The sequence below is a fragment of the Channa argus genome, chromosome 4, assembly GCF_033026475.1.
Source record: "Channa argus isolate prfri chromosome 4, Channa argus male v1.0, whole genome shotgun sequence".
NCBI lineage: Eukaryota > Metazoa > Chordata > Actinopteri > Anabantiformes > Channidae > Channa > Channa argus.
This window is the reverse complement of record NC_090200.1, coordinates 19,666,453-19,686,772: the sequence shown is the minus strand read 5'-3', so window position 1 is coordinate 19,686,772 and position 20,320 is coordinate 19,666,453. Positions and strand designations below refer to the sequence as shown.

Here is a 20,320-nt window from a genome sequence, read left to right as displayed (position 1 = left end):
ATGGAGAGGACGGGCAGAGTTCATCTCGCTCACAGCATGTAACTGTTAACACATGCCAAATGCCAACACTGTGTAAGTCAAAATGCACAAAAGCACACTAAGCCTAATTTAAACACTGAGTCCGCATTTTGCATGGCTCGCATCCTATTTAATATTTCCCAGTATGGTATGTGTCGGACAGTTGGGCTTGTAAGTCATTAGTAGGCTGTATTAGTTATCCTATCAGGACCATTGATTGCCCCCCACCTTCCCCACAGGTGGTGACTGTGCTTTTTTCCCCCTGACTGACAGTGGGAGTTACGCAGTAATGCTTCATGTGTTATCTGTTTGTGTGTGAACTTGGCATTACAGAGGTTATGTCAGCATAAAATATATTTGTATGGCAACCAACTGGACAAGACTGACTCAAGCATAAATCGTGGCTTTGACTCTACTTTAACTTTAATCTGTAAATTTGTCCATATATTTAACTTTTAATTATATTTTTTCAATAACTTCAGTTTATAGTAGCCCCAGTTGACATTTGCTAATTTATCAGGGGTTGATACCAGCTTTGCATATCTGAAGCCAAGAAGATGCAGTACAATAATTATCTTCAGCTAGTAAAATATAGGAAGTTGTTTGACCACAGTTCTTCGGTGGACAGAGTAGAGAAGTGATAATAAAATATAGTTATAAGATAATGTTGAGTTGATATTTTACTATATCTGAAGCAAAAAACAGATAACAGGATAATAATTACTGCTGGTAGTGAAATGCTTTACACAATTTTGACCTTTCTTCCTAGACTTGTTTGCTTAGAACTTTTTGTCTCTTTCCTTTTGTTCACTGCCCAGATATTTCAAATTTTCTATCACATGAATGAGCCTGTTTAGCATGGAGAGAACAGTGTCCTCTGAGAGTCGTCGTGCCTTGTTCTCCACAATGTTATTTTTACTACTCTTTTGCTGCTCGAATACGCAGATGGACTCCCCTCCTCTTCTAGAATCATCTGTGTGTCTGTCAGCCTGCCTGCGTGTCTCTGCCAGTGTGACTGCCCTGCCGCTTGGCTCGCATGGCAAGGAAAGAAAGTCCATCGTTGCACAGCGAGATATCTCTAGGGATTCTTGATGGGAATATTCAGACTCATTCTTCATGTTGGGAGGTGACTTAATTTCTCACCGTCCTTATCAGGAGTGTTTCCCAACTCCTGCACTCAGGGCCAGAGGTAATTGGAAAGGCTATAACAGCACATCAGTGAAATAATATGTTTGCATGTTTGGGGTTGTGATTACTTTTGGGGAAGTAGGTTGAGCCACTTTCTCTCTCTCTCTCTCTCTCTCTCTGTAGCTGCTACTTTCCCATGTGCGGCTCTGCGTACCTCTCCTGCTCCCTCTTGTTCTTTCCGTGCGTCCTTTCCTGGCCTGTGCAATGTGATGGAAGGTAGTGCTGTGCTCTGCTCATGTCGGATCCATTAGGGATGAAAGCACACTGCAGTGATAAAAGATTGATCCAGTCCTCCTTGCATCACATTTACATCCCTCACACCCTGCTCCCTCATCCACCCTGACACCCCTCTTTCCAATCCAGAGTCAACCCAGTTTTCAATTTATCAAATCCTCTCTACTCTTCTAAATAAATCATCCCCACCAAGTTTACTATGGCAAACTTTTTTCCCCACAAGAATCCATAATAGCGGAAAATTCAGTTTTTCTCATTTGGGATGCCTTGAGAATAAGGTCACAAGTTCTTGTGATGCACATTTGTGAACACATTTTTTTGTTGTTCTTACAAAATAATTAAAAATGGGGACTGTTTCTCCTTCACTCACCAGGTGTTTTTCTTGTACCAGGAAGGGTAATATGTACTTGGCTAGCAGAATCAGTAAGACTGGCATCTTGCCCAGCACACACAGGCCTGACTTCACCTGTTGTATCCGAGGAGGCAAAGACAAACACAACAGGCCTGTAGTTTGTCAGTTTTGAGGCTGTAATTACTGAGAGGAAGAAGGGATTTAGAATAGGAATTTCACTGTTGTTCTGCATTTAGATCTTAAGATTCGCACCTTTTTAGAAAAACACATACTTGTGCTGTAAAACCGTCAAGAATATTCTGACAGGGTATAATTTCAATCCCATCGAGTATTGAAAAACTTATCCCAGTTGGATTTTGTTTTTGTTGCCAACTGCTCAGCATTGTATTTGTTTTTGTTCTGTTAAGTGGTGTAAAGGTTCTTGAATCTCTCTTCATCCATTGATGATAGACTGAACCACCTGCTTTCAGTCTGTTTGTCCTCACAGAGTTTAGTCCACCTAAGGACATGTTCCCAAGTGAGTCCAACAGACCATAAAGTTCACCTGAGCGAATGTCACATCTTGTCAGAGTAAACTTCCTGAAGCCTTCATAAGCATTTGCTTTGTCACATCATCAAACTTATAGCTTCACAATTCATGTTCTGTTGTAAATATTTAAAACCACTTGTAGGTGATAGTTAATGGGGTTATGGATGTCTGTGTCTGTTTGTCTTTTTCAATAGCTCCCACTTCTACTGCGTGTAGTGACTGTAGGGCTGGAAACATCCCTGCTTACGCCCCTGGGATCGTCATGTGACTGTGTGTTTTTTTTGTACCCAAGTATGAATGTGTCTGTGTGCAGGTTGCTCCCTTGTTCAACCAGCCATACTGTGTTGATGCTGTGCACACAGAGGTTTGAAAGCAGTAAAAAACATGGTGACTCTGCCCGGACAGGGGCAGGAGGGGGTTCAAGACGCCAGCAAGAAAAAGAAAATGTCTGCCTCAGGGTTCAGAGATACTAAATCAACACACAGGAGAGGAGAGAGGCAGGTGGATTTGACTGACTCATCCCTCAAGCGGAGAGGCTTGATGTCAGACCTGTCATTGGTTGTAGATGTGTTTGATCAAGCACATTAGAAGCAAAACAAGCACATGTTGCTCATGGGTAGATGGCAGCTACTGGTGCACAAACACAAATTGATGAGCAGAAGTGGATGTCTGTAGCAGGGCTGGTAAAAATCTGATATTTAAAGTGTACCGAAAATGAATCCTTTTTTACTCAAACAACCTGAGATGTGCAAAATGACCTGAGTCTGTGGCTCTAAATGTGGGCCTCAGCAAATGTTTCACGCTGCCTTGTTGAGCTTAAACAATCAGAGCCTCGTTTTGCTCTTTAGTATCTACACTGAACACACTCAATCTTTCACAGGTCACTTGCCCCAAATGCACACTTGTGTGTATAACCTGGGCTACGGTGCTTCCATAACCCGGTGACAAAGCAAAGCAGTCACTGTTTTCATCCAAAGTGATGAACAGATAAGCCATATTTTCAGTGTCATGTTACACTCTTCTTTGTGCTTTAAGATGCAACATTTGACTCATACTTGAACGGTGCCTCGAGATGCAGGTTTGCTGTTACCAGGGTTGCACGGCTGAATAAAACCTGGAATCTGATGCAGTGTGGACTGTTCCGTGTTTTACAAAGCAAAGCTATATGCTTAATTGCCCCTCCTCTCTCCCTGCTAACTTGTTACTCACATGTATACTCAAAAGCAGCTGCCTTGTTAGTATTAAGCTGTGAGTGTATGCATGTGTATTCATGTCAAAGATCATCATCTTTTTGTACATAATCTGTACAGGGCTTGTGGAAGTGAAGGGGCACCTCAGGCACTGTCAGTACTGTCTTAGTCACAAAGGTGCTCCCATGATACTGCGAATGGACTATAAATCTGCACTCCATATATCCTGCTTTTTCCTTATTCATCGCAAACCACATGCTTCCCCCCTGCACTGCTCTGATAGGCGTCATCGTTTACTCCTCCACACAGTAATGACAGGGAGAGAGAGAGTTATGTGTGACACCTCCCCATCAAACTATAAATCAGGCCTATTGAGAGGCCCACCCTAAACCTTGTGATCCACATGCAACAGATTCCACCCTTTCTGCTTATTTTACATGGTATTAAGACTCAAAAGTCAGTGCTGACTGGACTTTGTACCACAGTGTACCAACACAAGTACTAAAAGCTGGCAGCACATATCTGAGTTTGTAATCTTGGTTAATAATTTTGTTAGATTTTCTTTAGCTGAAAGTAGCTGCTTGATGTTTAAAGTTATTACTAAACCATAGTTTTATGAAATATTGTACATACCAGAGTGCTTGCCTGTTCAAATTCCCCAGCATAGACCTTATCTCAGCACACACGACAACATTTTTGTGACCTAAATCTTAGTGAAATAAAAAGACAAGGTCTTATCTGGTTTTAACATGATATCGCTGTAATAAGTAACCTCAAGCTCTACACACATGCTGACTCTCCCTTCATGGCTGTGTTTACCTGTATCCCTCTCTCCAGGGGCCAGGTATATTAACTCCCTAGGTAAACAATGGGAGGGCGTGAGATGCTTTGCATTGCAGAGTGACCTCGGCAATGGATTACCATGTTCATCCGTACAGTCTGTAGCTTTCTCTTAAACTTCCCAGCAGTTGTCAGAAACTCTGGCTTTCTAAGTTGAATCCAATCATATCAGCGGGGAATGTGTTACATTAGCCACAGCTGTAGTTTTTGAACTGCCCATGTAGCCTTCCCAGCCGCAGATTGATGTGTTGGGAAAGATCCCAGGTGGAATTCTTCACTTTCATCTGGGAAAACACTGATTCATCAGAAGAGTCTGTGTTTTCTTTTGTTTGAGTCATATATTTTTGTTGTAATATTACCCACTCCAACCCTGCCCAAAAATGTGCACCTGCTTTGTCCTGGATTGATACTGACACACCAAATACTAAACTTATGTTTCTTGTGTATCACTGTAGCACATGATGTGACAGACTGAACTGTGTGTGAACATTGTAGGTTTGAGGCTTTGGGCTTTCTTGTATGCCAGTTTTTCTTTGCAGCTACAGATTGGTATTATTTTCTTCAGACATACTAATGACAGTATTCCCTTTAAGGACTGGCAGCTGTATATTGCATCATGTATTGCATGGACTTAAAGTATGATGAAAGAATAACACCAATCTCAGTCACTGACAAGATCCCTTCCTTTCAATATCTCTACAGGTTATAGGATGTTCAGCAACAAGAATCAAATACACTCAGCAGTTTCTGTGTTTCCTCATCCATGTAGGAAGCCTTCATATATGTAAATTGCATTGTTTTATCCCTAATATATGTTTTTCTGGATATAATTTGAGCATATTATTTTAGATTTTCTTCAAAATCGTAAAAAAAAGGAAAACACAAAACAGGAGTGAATAATTGATTTGAGCAGACATAGAAGCGGCCTTTAAATTACTAATGACTTTAGCTTCAAACCTGTGACACTGGAGGCTGTGGCATCACTCCTCAGTGACATGTGCATGTATGAAAGAACTGAGAGCAGAGCCCCCATACATGCACCTGCAAAAAACTGAACTGTGCAGTGAATAGCACATATTACTTGATGTAAGGTCACAAATTCCTCCTCTTATACTGTGTAAATTGCATCCTTCTGAATAAGTGGGTTCACTTTTACAGTAACATGTTGCTTGAGTCCGAAATAAAGCTTCATCCATTTAGTTTGCGCCAGCCTGTCTTCCCTCTATACGTCAAGCATGTAACATATAATTTTGGCCATGTGATAACTGAACGCGTATATATGTGTGCGCATACCGCTGTGCATGCGTGTTATCTAATATGTGCACCGTGTATGAGTTTGGCTGGGAACAGAGCGATGTCCTCCTTCCCTGGAAAGTATTGCTGAGTCAGGTCGGCAGTGTATAATTACACATGGGTGCCCATCAGCAGTCTAAGCGCCTTCTTCCTTTGCTCACCCAACAATACAAACTCCTGTGCAGCCAGCCAAACCACTCATCCTGATCTGAGCTCTCAGTTGATACCAGCTCTGCCTGGCCTTCGACGGGCAATGTGCAATCCTGCATTATCATTCTCAACATTAGCTTCTGGCTCTGTGGGTGGATCCATGAGTCAGCGCAAACAAATTCCTCATCTCTAATGTACTCGCCCCCGCTTGGTTTCCAGGGTTAAATTAAACAAGTGGGGGACTACTGCCAAACCAGGTATGCATCAGTCTTTCACTTGGGGAGTTGAATATTGTAGTAGTGTAAACTATTGTGGCCACATTCTCATGGGAATGTACCTTATTACCTTACTCTGAACTTTAAATTGTGACGGGCTTCTTTATATTTCAAAAGTAGGCTGCTAAAAAACAAAACCTACTTGCATTTTTATGAATAGCAATTAAATATTTCTGACACTTTTCCGTTTCCTTTTCTCTTACGGGTCAGACAGGTTAGCATCTGTCTGTATCAGTGCTGCTGACGATTCATGATGACTGGGATTTCACACCAAGTTCCGTTTTATACAGCGTGACTGTAGTTATAGTGACAACCACAGGTGATGGCAAGATTGAATGGCCATGTCAAGCTCTGCTTCACATCAACAGGGGCAATTCACTTTGAAGGATAACTTTGATCATTTTCTATAGCATCTTTTCAACAGTTCCCCTAGACAGACTAAAATCAAGAATGAATTTCCTCAAATTGACTAATGTCTGACAGTGTCCCAACGTGGATAAGCTTACTTGTCTGTGTCTTTAGAAACAATTAGAAACAAATCCGCAAATTCGCTAAGTAAGATAACGTTTCTTCATAAAAAAATTATGTGAATATTTTTTAAAAATGTTGCCGCAAAGGCTCAGAAAGCTAGATGGTTTTACAGCATCTGAAGTAAACAAGAGTGCACATACTTTGTTTTACAGTTTTTTCTGTTAATATTAAACCCTGTATGCTACATGGCAGTGCAACAAATATAGAAAATTACCAACCTTATGGGGACGACTGACCCTATGGCTGGCTACCGACCATAGGGTCGGAGGTTCACGCCCCCCTCCTCCCGACCACATGTCAAAGTGTCCCGGGGCAAGATGCTGAACCCCTAACAGCTCATCCCCAGCCGTGCAGTGCCAGTCCCAGGTAGAAATTGGGAAGGGTTGCATCAGTAAGGGCATCCGGCGTAAAAAGCTGTGCCAAATCAACATGCGAACAAATGATCTGCTGTGGCGACCATGAACTCACGGGATAAGCCGAAGGGGAAAAAAAGGAAATTACCAGCATATTCTTTAATGTTTAAACCCTTATTATTCATAAATTACTATATATGCATGGATATTAAACAGCTTGCATGTCTAAGAACTGTTGCAGAATAACCGCCCTTGTCCAACAGATGTGGAATTTGAGCTTGCAACCTCTTAGTTTGCTTTATAAATGCTAGATAACGCTGCACATATTTGTCCTTGATTTGGAGGCAAAGGTGTCCCCTGTATTAATGAAGCACTGATCCTCTCTCATTGAGATTTCACACTTGGATGGACCAATCATTATAATAGAGAAGATTGAAGGGTGCACCAACAGATCCCTGTATGCAAGTATGACGACAAAAGCTTATTAGTGCTGTTTCGGATTCCTCCGCACCGAGTCATTAGCATGTCAATAGAGTAGTGATGCAGACGGACGAGGGACATTTTCAAAGAGCTAGCTGGTCACAAGCATTTGGAGTTTGTTCGGAGAAATATTTGCCAAATTAATGTGCTGTGAAAAATGCATTATTCATCAGGTGCATTGAAGCTTTGGTGAAGCTCTGTTAGCAGGGAACCAGGCAACCGTTCAGTCTAATTAACAATCAGTGTGTCTGGAGAGTCTGCTGCAGCCATGCCCTTTACTGTGAGGCAGAAGAATCACCACTATCATAGTAAAATGCACACTTTTACAGATAAGAATACTCTAATGCCAACATGCAAATTAAATGTTATTCCAGCACAAACAAAACACACATAGCCCACTTTTCCTTTCACAAGCAGAGTTTCAGAAGCTGAACACGTATCACAAAGTGAACAAACCACAGTCTGATGTTTTAACACCTCCTAGACAAGCTAAATCATGCTGCTGTGACTTTTATTTTTCCTATGTTTTACTGCCTTGTCACATAGTAATATAAAAGCAAATGATCTGCTGCGTGAAAGGTGTGTCCACATTGAAAAATTATTAAGTTTTTGGTATCACCCAATGGAAGCTCTTAAATCCTGGATCTAGTTTGAACATGCGCCCAGTGGAACACTCCCTGCTCTCTGACTGCAGGTGCTGGAGCCCTGCTAATAATCGCTCTGCATTAGGGTCATGGTGTTCAGGGAGCTACTACTGACTGTTTTTACAAAGCAGTTTGTTTGTCAAACAATAAGCCGATAAATACGTGAGGCCAGGCTAGGCCTGTCATTGCTATTATATTTTTTTCACTATGCCTGAGGACAGCGTTGAGCCTGGCTCGTACAGATGTTTTGTATAGGGATTAGCACAATTCAGTTCTTGAGACAGTTTTTACTTTTTTTTAAAAAATCACATTATTGAGTTGTGAAAATACTAGTGAATTTTTGAAACATAATAAATGACCACTTGTGTGTTAATGTTCTATGTATGGAATTTTTCCAACTGCAAAAGCTTGTTAATTTTTTGGTTGCTTCACTCATCAGCTACAAACTTCTGTCCAAATTTAAATGTTTGTATATTAATTTGTTTTAAAGTGGAACAGAAAACAGAAATACGACTATATATATATATATATATATATATATATATATATATATATATATGTGTGTGTGTGTGTGTGTGTGTGTGTGTGAGACAGCTCTTTTCTAGCCGGTGTGCAAGCTGGCATCAGACATTATTCTTGCTGTGTAATGAAGAAGTGGATGAGAATACCCATGTGATTCACCACAATATTTCCACAGAGAATCTGTTCTAATTGCTGAAGCAAAAGGATAATTTTCTAGAATTATGAATAATTATGGTGCTGCTCCATACCATGGGCATTTTGTGGACTTTTTTTTATGTGTTTTTGATCTCAGCGGTCTTTGAGCACATAACCTGAGCTCTCTTCGAAGACACTAGATAACAAAGGAGGAGGAGGAAGGATAAAGAATGCAAAACAAGAGAGAGGAGGGAGGACAAAAGCAAGGGTCTGTTTTGCCTTTTATTAGTTTTATCTGTGATAACATGTGAACACAGCAGAATGGCAGTAAAAGCTGGCGTGGTGCAACATGGGAGAGTATCCAGTGATGCCAGAGGCCACAAAAGAGGCAACACTGTCTGCTGAGTGTGGAACCACAACAATAATGGTGTCTCTGCAGCACAGACGAGACCAGGCTGCTCTGTGCCAGAGTGTTACTGGCTCTTTGAGTGTTTGTGTGTCTCTGCCAACCTGGAGCAGAGTGGCACAGAGAGGGTAGCCTTCCCTAACACTGTCCATTGTCCTCTAACAGCAATGTCAAATCTATTATGTTCAATTTAACCACCCTGTGTCGGGGCCTTATTTTCAGTACTGATACTACTGGGCATAGATGCTTGTCTGCACTTGGTGTATTTGTGTGTGTTTGTGTAACCACCTGTTGTTCGGATCAGAGGAGGTGTGTGATGTCCTTTTACTCTTGCCATTGTTCCCTGGACTCACTGCAGAGATAGCAGAATAATCAGCCTGAGCTGGAGCAGCCTTTCATAAAGATAGGCCCTAAATGGCATGTCTGTTTGCAAACACACATACAAGGTTGTATATGAACACATGCACACCCAACCCTTGACCATGTCAACAACTTGACACAATGTAGTGTAGTCCCTGTGCACATGCACAAACAGTCATTACACACCCAGTACTCTTCATGTAGCCTGAGGGCTCAGGTTGACAAGCTACAGTTCACTGCTAACTTTGCTTGGAATTTCTTCCGAAAGGCTTTTCTCTCGTCTGGATGCTTTCTAATATTGCTCATAAGAAACACAGGAAATTGAAAATTAAGGGTGTGTCTGTCCATGAATGAAGGAAGACAAAGTTGGGCTTGTGTGTGCGTGTGTTTGTCTCTTGATACATCTTTTAAATCTCTTAAAAAAAAAACATAAAGAAGATAACAGTAGGTGTTCTCACGTCTGCAAGATTCTTTTCTCAACCAGAAGAAGCTAAATTCATTACTAAGTGAATGACTGACAGGAAAAATGGTCCCATCATTGTTCATTTTCCAGCCTCCTACACTGTAATTTAATTTAATCAAACAATAGTTTTATAAACCTGTCAGCGTCCAGCATGTCCAAAAAGGCCAAGTAATTCACAGGCTGACACTGATGCTCACACAAAGTGGCACCCAGATGAGCCGAATCATGCCCAGTGTGTCTGCAGAGCAGTGACACTTACCACTTCTGCCCTGAGTCGAATTCACAGAGGAGCTTGGAGGCTGGCTTTGGACGAGAAACAGAGGCACAGACAGGGTGGTGAAAGACGCAAAGTGGGTTAGTTGGATGGGTGAATGATGAAGGGAGGGAATGGCACATGACTCCTGTCGCTGCCTTTTCTCTACCCTCTGATTTCTTATTAATGTGTCTTTCAGCATTTTTCCCCGTTTGCTCCCTGCCTGTCTGCCTCACCATCTCTTTTTGTACCTTTTATCACATATTATGACCGTAAGTCCGTTTTCTTTATTCGGCTCAGCTACAAAGCTACTCAAGTGGCTTGTTTGTGGATATAGATGTTCTTGTGTTTTACCTAGGAGTGGAAGATTTTTGACATCTTAAGTAAGTAAATTAAGTAAATTTCTTGATTTCTTTCCTGTGTAACTGGCCACAGCTCACAGTTTCAATGAAACCGTGTCCTGTGCTTTTTGGGTGGGTGGGTCATGGTTGATAGTAGACAGACTGGGGGTGGCTGGGGGGGTGGCCTGAGGTTAAATGGTGGGCTTTGGAGGTGTGGAGCATTGTCATGTGGGTAAAAAAGAGTTTTAGAGGCTTGATTTAGAATGGGCGTGTGCACATAGTGACTAAACATAAGGTCCCACAGTCTGTGTTTGACCATAGATTTTGCATGGTGTAACCAAATATTACGCGCTAGAGTCATCCTTTCCCTACTGGATAGCGAATGTTTAGATTGACAATGTTTGCCATCGGCAGTTTTTTAAAAACATTATCTGTTTCACTGTCCTTTTGTTTTCTCTAGCTTACAGTGTCTGTATGCTTCATGTTTCTGAGGCTAAATGTAACAAACGCTGCTAAAGGGGCCTCTTCTGTGTCTGGATTTCAATGAGAACTGACACAGGACTCCGGAGCTGGACTGAGAAAAGGAGCTGGGTCAGGCAGGCGTCTGGTTCCCAGTGTTGTTGCGCCCGTGACAGAGAAAATAGAGAGCAACCTGAGACTCTAAGGCCGGTTTGTTTCCTGTTAGTGCAGATTATCACATTTCACCAGCCAGGAGGGACAAGAACTAAGCATCATGGGAGAGTGACATTCTTAGCTGGGAGATGTTTTTTGGGTTTGTGTTCTCATTTAATGTGATTGTTACAGTACATATAAAAACTTAGAGAGATATAAAAACCTTAAGGTTAGGAACAGTCTGCAAGTTTGCTGGGTTTTAAATTATATTAGTTTTGGTTAGGTGGGGCTTAATTTCACTGTACATGCACGTGTGGATTATTCAAATCAAGATTCCAAACTCTGTTTGAGCTTAGGAAACACTTTTCTTTCCTGCAAGTTTCTGCACGGTAAGAAAATGTTCTCTGTTTGAAGAAAGCCTTAACACTAAAGCAAATGATAGTCTACTCATCCTGTGACTCACCAGTTAAGATTAAATATGGTGGACATCACAGAACACTCTGTGCTCTCTATGAAAGAATAACATAACTTCTGTGTTGAAATGTCTGATGTTTGATTTTGATAAGCAGTCTTTTGATAACAAGTTTTATTACAGATGAAATCACCTTGCTTAGATCGTACAAAAGAATTTCTACCACGTGGGATCATCCATCTCTTAGCTCCCCCCTATGTTTTCTCTGATCTTGTTCTGCGGGTGCAATCTCTGCCGTCATTCCCTCTGTACACGGTGTCATGTTGAACTGTTCCTGTGTGATGTTGTTGCCACATCAGATAGGCTGTTGCTCCCCAGCTGAGTTTGTGTTTGGTGTCCAAACAGCCGAGAAGTAATGGTGCGGGGCAGCCAGGTCAGCAGCAGATCAGAGGCGGGGCGAGGGCTTTGGTAAGAAAAGCAGGAATTCTTCCGGCTGGCAGATGAAGTCAGTGCATTCCTCTAAAGCAGCTCCCTATAGGCAGCCAGTGGAGCAGAGCCAGCCACTGAATGAGGGGCAAGATAATGGTGGGGCTCAGTATTAAACAGCTCCCATTGAGAACTGACAGAAAGAGAACACCATCTGTCTGACTCTGGGTGAAGAGTTGTCTTTTACCCACCTAGGCTACAAAGTTTTATACGCTGTGCCAAGTCCTACAGAAAATCCTACCACTGCTCGAGGCATTTCACTCTTTATGAGGACTGCGGTGTTTTATTACCTTGTTTTGAAGCTTAGCTGTAAAAGTACAGAGAGGCAGAGTGAGGACTGATACAGTGATAATCATTTAGGTTAAACATGCTGCCCAGACGTGTACTAAGCTCCCTGCTGATCTGCTCTCTGAAGTCTGAGGAGACCTAGTTTTGGTCCTGCTTAGGTGGATCAAACTGAGAGACACAAGCACACTCCCCGACACACTCTCCTGCTATGTTTTTCTGTGTTTCTGCGCATACAAACACCCTCTCCCAAACATAGACACACTTGAGTTGCTCCACTTTCCCTGTCCGTTCCCCTCGGCAGTAAGCTATCATAACGGCTTTGAAGGAGGGCAGCAGAGCGTTTAATTGGGTTACAGATTGGCATTTATGCTCCCAGGTCCACAAGATATTGCTGCGGCTCCTAACTAACTACTAGGAACTTCTCAAAATGTTACATTACTGTACTCATTGGATACTGGTGTTAGGATTTACACTTCCATCTTGCTTTGAATCAGTGTGGCACAGTTTTTCACATGTCAGGGTTTTAAGCCTTGAACTGCTTCCAGTGCTTTTGTTTAGGTTAGTGACAGATTACAACTCCGTGACCTCACGGAACTGATGTTGTGATCTCTTTCCCCGTTTTTTTTTTTTTTTTTTTTTCAAACTGATTATTACCCCAAGGAATTTGCCTTTGCTTCATCATACAAAAAAGTCCTGTCTCGAAAGTAAAATGAAATTTCTGGATCAATTATCAATGTGCCTCTTACCCCTGTGTCTCTGCTGTTGTTCCTTTCAGAGTCAGTGCCATGCAGCGTTGACCTAAGCCAAGCCAAGCTGAAGTTATCTGTTTTGAAGACCATCTTACCCTTCACTATTGCCCTGCCCAGTGCCAGATGGAGCTCAAGGTGTGGGTGGATGGGGTGGTGCGGGTGGTGTGTGGCCTGTCAGAAGAGACGTCTTGCCAGGATGTAGTAATTGCTCTGGCACAGGCCATTGGTGAGTATCTTAAGTTTTGAAATACCGATTTCATCATTTTGTGTTACCATCACCTAAGGCTCCTGGATTGTTTGAGTGTTTGGACATGCCAAAGTTGCAGCAACCCTGTTCTGGCCTCACCTTGCCATTCTCTGCTGACCTAAATTGCGCACTCTGCTGGATCGTCAGGGGGTCAGTTCGTATTTGAGCCGACTCCCAATCCCTATATCCTCCAGCTTCATTCAAGCCATACGCTGCAGCAGCATTGAACAACATAACTCCAGATTTAGCACTCTCCTCCTTCCATGAGTGAGCTGCCTGCCAAGTCATTAGGGAGGGTTTGTCCTAATTTCAAGGTCCTTGTGGAAACTTCAGCTTATTTGAACATTTTTTACATGTTGTGCAAGACTTACACAGCATCCTTTTATTCCAGTCCTCTGAGGCAGAGATTTAAAGGTATCAGCAACATAATAATGCATCTGATGTCATTTGTTCACTTAGCATTATTTGCCTAGAACCAGTGGGAGATGTCAAACTCACTGTTGTTATTACACTGAAGGAGAAAAGCTTGTTTTGCAAGTAACGCATCAGTATATTGGACTGATGTATGTAAGATCATTTTTTTCCATCTGTCATTCACCTGAATAATGCGTGCTGTTTTGTGGTACATTTGTTCATGTGGACTCACTCTGTCTTTCTCTTTCTCTATCTTTAGGTCAGACAGGTCGTTATGTTCTGATCCAGCGTCTTAGGGATACAGAGAGGCAGCTGCTGGCCACAGAGAAACCCCTGGAGTCTCTTGCTAAGTTAGGCCAACATGGCAGTGAGGTTCAGTTCTTCCTCCGCCGCACTGGCCCCAGCAGCAGTGATGGACCTGGCTCAAAACAAGACAGGCCAACACCCCTTCCCCTGTCCAAGCATCCTGAGCCAGAGCCTTTGAAACGCAGCCAGCCTAAGAAAGCACTCACCTTTAACCTGGGGCCATCCACCTCCCCTAGGACCAAAGCTAAACAATTTAAGAGGTCTCCCCAGGACTCTCCAGAACAAAGAGCCTCCCCCTCCCCATCCCCTAACCCACTATCACCTCATGCACCTATAGGCCAGTCCAAAGAGGAGGTCTTTAGGAAAGTTCTTCAACAACAGGAGAGACTGAGGACCATTGAGGCCCAGCTAGAAGCCCTAGAGAAGGAATCGCATACATGGGATCGTTCTTATCCATCCCCCTGTCCCTCACCAGTCTCTGATGCTCGTTTGCAAGAAGAGATAGATGTTCTGGAGCAAGCGATGCGGAGGAACCAGGCTGAGCTTGCCCATGAGCAGCACTGGGAGAATGAGCTTCAAGCAGAGCTAGAGAAAGAGCAAGGAATGAGCAGGAGGCTGGGAGAGCTCCACGCCAAGTTAGACGACTGTGGGCGACGGCTCCACGAGTTCTCAATTCGCTCTGCTCAGTTGGAACAAGAGATCCAGCTGGAAAGGCAGGCAGAAGGGAAGTCCAATGGGCCTGAGGAGTCCCTAGAAGCTGTGAAGGCACAGCTTCAGACCCAGGAGAAGCAGGGGGCAGAGCTGGAGCTGCAGCTATCTGACACTGTCGAGGCTCTTGGGAAGGCAGAGTCTCTGCTGCAGGTAAGGAGAGAGGTCACAGCTCTGGAGAAAGGGCTCTAATTCCACATCAATCCATGTGTCATTAGAGGGGTGTAACACATACCCCTCCTCTATCTAACTGTAAGCCTGCATCCCTCTCCAACTGCAAGCGCTGCAGCAGACTCACAATAGTGCAGAGACACTACTAAAAAGCAAAGCAATACTTAGCAAAGAGGAAATGCAATTTACTGTGTCATTTTGACATATGAATGATTATTGAAGAAGTCAAGGTGACATCAATACTGTATACTCATATCGTACTGTGTATGCAATTACTGTAATGGCTGATGAACTATGTACAGGCCAGCTGAACCAGTTTGGCAGGTATTTTCTCATCTTGTGTGCATGTGTTGAACACGTGGTTACTTTAGTGTTTATATTGCACTGGCAGATGTGTTATATTCTTGTATCTTGTGTATAAAAAACAGATTAAAGAGGACCTCATTGTGGAACAGAAGCCCATTTTATTGGATCTACACAGCCTCAACTGATTGTCGTTTGTGGTGCCATTTTTTGATTACTTGTGGTGGTTGTCATAGATACAGTTGTATCAATAAAAGCCTAACCCACTTCTAACTGAAACTTGAGTTTCCAGATAATCCAAATGAAACCTGACACTTTGGGATTTACTTCATGGAGCTGATGCAGACTTGCTCCAGCCAGGGAAGTTAACAAAATTAAATTCCTTTATATATAATATTTTAATTTGATACACTGTGTTTGGAATATTTTGTCATGGAGCGCCCTGTGAAAACACTTGTAGTACAGTGTTGCAGTATTTATAAGAAGAAGATAACCAGCCTGACATGTCCTGTTCTCAGTCCACGGAGAACCAAGCAATGGCAACCTAGCTGCAAATCGAATTAAAACATAATGATAAGCTCATTTGCTCTTGAGTCAGTCATCCTCATGGGGATGTGTCTGACTCTAAGGGTGAGCTCCACAGATTTATTGTCTAGTTGATGGGACACAGAGAGACAGTGTGTCATGATCAATTTGCCAATTATATAGAATGCAACCTGCTGCACAACAGCTGTATTAGACTTTTGTTTTTTCCTAACAATAGGCTATAACATTGACTACTGTGTCACGACTTGTAACTAGCAGCACTGCTAGTGCCTTTTGGGACATGCTGCAACCCAAGCAGTAATTCACTGGAAGAAATAATATGCTTTTACTTCCTGCAAATGGCACATATTACAATACTAAGGCTGAACGTGTTGTAATAGAAAAGACATGTATGTCTGGCAGTGTCAGTTATCAGTGGTGGTACAAGTGCTGGTGGTGATGAGCACAGTGTTCCCGTCATTGCACTAACAGAGGCAGACTTTCATGCATGAACTGCCTTAGCAGGCTGTTTCAATTCAACATCACTTACCCATGTATACACACACACACGGGTGCTGGAAAAGGGGGCTGTAAGCATGCAGCTGCTGCTTCCTGCAGTATGTGCAGACACATTGATTAAGCACCAATGGTTAGTCAATCAAGGCTGATTGTGTGGGAGCAAGAATTTAATCTCTGTGTGAAAAAGTGACAAAACTGTTTTGATGGAGGACCTCTGTATTGCATGTGGTTAGTAAAGTCAGCTTTGTATGGCGAACAAACATTGCTATGTGTCTCTGTAAGCATGCCTCAGGATGCTGGAATCTGACAGAAAAACGCTGGTAGTTGTGCAACTTTGATGATTTGTTGTAACTGAATTGGATGAATTGGACTGAGTTGGATAATGGTGTTTAGATGTACCATGAGTTTAGACTTGTAGACTCTGCTGACCCCTTGTGGTGAATGGATGGCACTTACATGCATGGCAATGTGACTAACAGCAAACAGCAGTGCCCCTCTGAAAACAAAGGAACTCATTGCCATTATAATCACACAGAACTGAATAATTGCTTATATAGTTTGTTAACAGGCACATTGAATCCTATTTTTTATGTACTAACATCTGCATGCAGGCACACGAGAAACCCTTAGTGAGACAGTGCTGATCTCAGTTTTCAGTTGTCCTTTGTTTTCCTCACTAATCTTTCCTCTTGTCTACCTCAGGACAGACAGGAAGTGATGGAGGATTTGAACAAGGAGCTTAGGCAGTGTAACCTGCAGCAGTTTATACAACAGACAGGTGTCCTGCCAGCGCACACCAATTCACGCACAGAGCTTCAGGAGCAACTAGAGCAGTTAGATTTCACTCATTTTCTGCAAGATGGACATAAGAATGGAAGTAAGAAACCAAATGAAAGTAGATGTTATTAGATGCTAGTAGGCTTTAAAAGCCTTGCTGACTTGCCCTCTGCTGACTCTCCCTCAGGTCGCAGTGTAATTCCAGTGGAATCGCCACCACGACCCACTGCCAAACAGTTCCTTGGACATCCACGCAACCTGCAAAACCCTCTAGTGTCCAGTCTCAACCCTGAGGGTGTGTATGTGTGAGATCCCGCTGCTTCCCAAGTCCAACCTGCTCTGCTCTTCTCTTGCCCTGGTCCCAGAACCTCTTGTGCCCATTCTTTCTACTCCAGCTTGATCGGGTTTAAGGCTCCAGATGTGGTTTGGGGTGTTGGGTATGGTGGAGGTCTTGCTACTTCTCAGCCTACTACCCTTTCTCTACCTTTAATGGCTGAAAGTTTTCTCCTCTGTGCCTAACTCTCAGTCTTCTGCTGATTCTTGTCCCTAACTTGATTTTAACTTCCACATTTCTCCCTCCATGTTGTCATTCATATCCCTGTTTACTTTAAACCTGTGGGTCTGTCCATCCCTTCATGATGCCTGTACTCCCTCCCTTCCTCTTCTCACTGTTTGCATCTGGACTAACAGTTGCTGCTTTCATCATACTTTGCATTTGGGAACTTGCTCCTAATTCTCCTTGATTAATATAGAGTGGCCTCTCCTTCAAGTGAGCAATCATCTGCCTAGAGCCTTTTCACTGTATCTCCATGTAATGCATTGATCGCACTGGAAATGACTGTAGTAGATATTTTAATTGTGGTACTGTTTTTAAACGGTGTCATGGAAGGATAAGACACCAGTGTTATTTCTGTTTACCTTTTATGTATAGATACTGTTTTCTGTGGCTTCTGAAAGTGTTCAGATGCTTTCGACGTTTGCAAACTATATTGTGTTGTTAAAAATTACCCTAATGACAAAGTAAACACATTTTTAGAAATTATTGTAAATTTATTGAAAATCAAAAAGCGAATATTTCAGTAGAAGTGTTGAGCCCCTTAATTTGGTACTTTGTAGAAGAACTTGTGTCAGCAGTTATAGCCGTGAGTCTTCTTAGGTAAGTGTCTGCCAAGATTTGGGTGGTTGATCCCATGCTTCCATGCTGATCATCACAAGCTCCATAAAAAGTGATGGGGAGAACTTGTGAACTTTCTGAGTACGTTCTGAAGCCACTGTAAATGTCAACAAGTGTATCTATACAATGCCTTGTACTTTGGTGCCGCCTGACTTCCAAAGACCAAGAGCCTTTCAAGGAGGGCTCTGCAACGTGTTTTGCACGGTCCCATTCTCTTCTTGTGTGAAGCCTTGGCCCTTGTCAGCCTACAGACAGGAGTTTATAGGTTTTACCAGTTGTGATCCTTCCAAGATCCATGCCAAAAGAAGTGATACATTTCCAAAGTAGTGCCATGGGGGGCTGTGGTCTTTTGAGATGTTTTTCTTTTTCTTTGGATGGATTCACCTGGTTTTCTTGCTGCCATCACACTAACATTTGACCTGTCAAAACCTGCACTGTGCCTTAGTGTGCTGTGTTAAAGATGAGCTTACTTACTTAAGTCCTAATAACAAATATCAAGAAAACAAGGGATACTGTTGTTCCCAGTTCCTTGTCCATCTTCAAAATTGTTATTCGTAATAACGGATAATTAATTAAGCTGATATCTAATTATTCATATTTCTTAACATTTTGTAATGTATCTCTGTATTATGCTGGCAGGTCAAAGTGACGTGTGTTTGAATGTGCACTCTCTTCCTACTGTATGCAGTAGCAGTGTATGCAGTGTGGTATTTTCTTTTGAGTACTGCACAACCTGTCCTTACTTCAGAAATACCATAGCTTTCATCACTTGTTAGAGAAATGTGCTTATGTCCAAAAATGCTCCTCCGACTGCCAGACCTCAGTCATACTCTACAATCTGTACGGGTAAAGTAGTTAATTTATGTCAAATTGTGTTTCTTATAGACCTGTGTGACTGTCTTGATTAAGCCAGGTATCCCCTGCTCTGTCTCAGCTGAAAACTGTTTTCCAAACAAAGGGATCATCATCCCCACTTATTTTTGTGTCTTGCAGTCCTGACATCCCGAGAGTCATCATGAAGTTAAAACATGGACCGCAGGGCCAAGGGACACTTGTTCACTGTTCTGTCACCGTCTCCTCTTATTTAACCCCTTTATTTGTAACTGTTGTCATTATTCAGTCTACTATAATATACGGTACATACTGTATATACAAAGACAAATATATTTACAGAGTTTTGCTACTGTAAACACTGCAAGTATATGTATGAAATGTAAAATAATTTAGGAACCTTTTACCTAGAGAACTATGTATTTAAATATAATAAAATATGTATTGTGTTTTAGATATAAATCAGTGTTTTGTTTTATACATTTCTTGTTCCAAGGACGTAGTAACTAGGAATGGAGGGGCAGCACATAAGATGCACCTACAGTTAGAATAATTTTTTGTTAAAGGAAAGTAACAAAATGTTTATGACAGCTACCTTTTTTTTTAACCAACACTTACCACTAAACATAGTTCCTAAATACTTTCTGCTGAGATTATAGAGTGACTCACAATGGATCAGGTAATGTAATTTCCCAATCTAATTGTCTAAATAATTAACATACACCAGAGTGTGCACTCACGATTGCATGAAGCTGCAATGTGAAATTAATTATTAATACACAGTTTGATAAGTACTCGAACATGCATTCTTCCCACATTGCTTGTGGTGCAATGGTGCAGCACAATATTATCTAGACGCTTATGAAGTTAATGTTCACATCTTTGGATGCAGATGGGTGTGAGACAGACATCCTTACAACACATCTGCTGTTTTTATGAGTGATGTAACACAGTATATTTACAAGACATGTCACTACACTGAGCACTGCAGACATTGAGAAGCCTGACTAGCATCTGTCTAGTTGTAAATTTACCTTTTACGTAGTTTTATGTTCCCTTATTTGATATATGACATCTCTTTTTATTACTGACAACAAAGGGACTCATTTCATATTGTAATTAGTGATAAAAATATTGTATGATAAAAACTGCACAACTTTAGCCTTCTGCACAACATTTTTATCATCCACGCCTTTCCTGTTTGTTTACTCTGTAGAGTAAACATGCTGGCTGTCACACAC

The 20,320-nt window shown here is 42.1% G+C and overlaps 1 protein-coding gene across 5 annotated transcripts in view; it reads left to right on the top strand.

Annotated features, from left to right (window-relative positions):
- Positions 1-19,541, top strand: part of rassf7a (Ras association domain family member 7a) — a 30,942-nt gene extending 11,401 nt beyond the window's left edge. For 3 of the 5 annotated variants that reach the window (XM_067499865.1, XM_067499864.1, XM_067499863.1), the window contains 5 exons: positions 13,131-13,330; positions 14,025-14,932; positions 17,000-17,174; positions 17,262-17,369; positions 19,242-19,541. In XM_067499865.1, coding sequence (XP_067355966.1) covers positions 13,228-13,330; positions 14,025-14,932; positions 17,000-17,174; positions 17,262-17,369; positions 19,242-19,267 — 1,320 coding nt within the window. In that variant the 5' untranslated portion in view covers positions 13,131-13,227 and the 3' untranslated portion in view covers positions 19,268-19,541. Of the gene's footprint in view, positions 1-10,343; positions 10,489-10,577; positions 10,600-13,130; positions 13,331-14,024; positions 14,933-16,999; positions 17,175-17,261; positions 17,370-19,241 lie in introns of those variants that run through there. The other 2 variants (XM_067499867.1, XM_067499866.1) reach the window with 2 other exon arrangements.
- Positions 19,542-20,320: the final 779 nt, after the last annotated feature.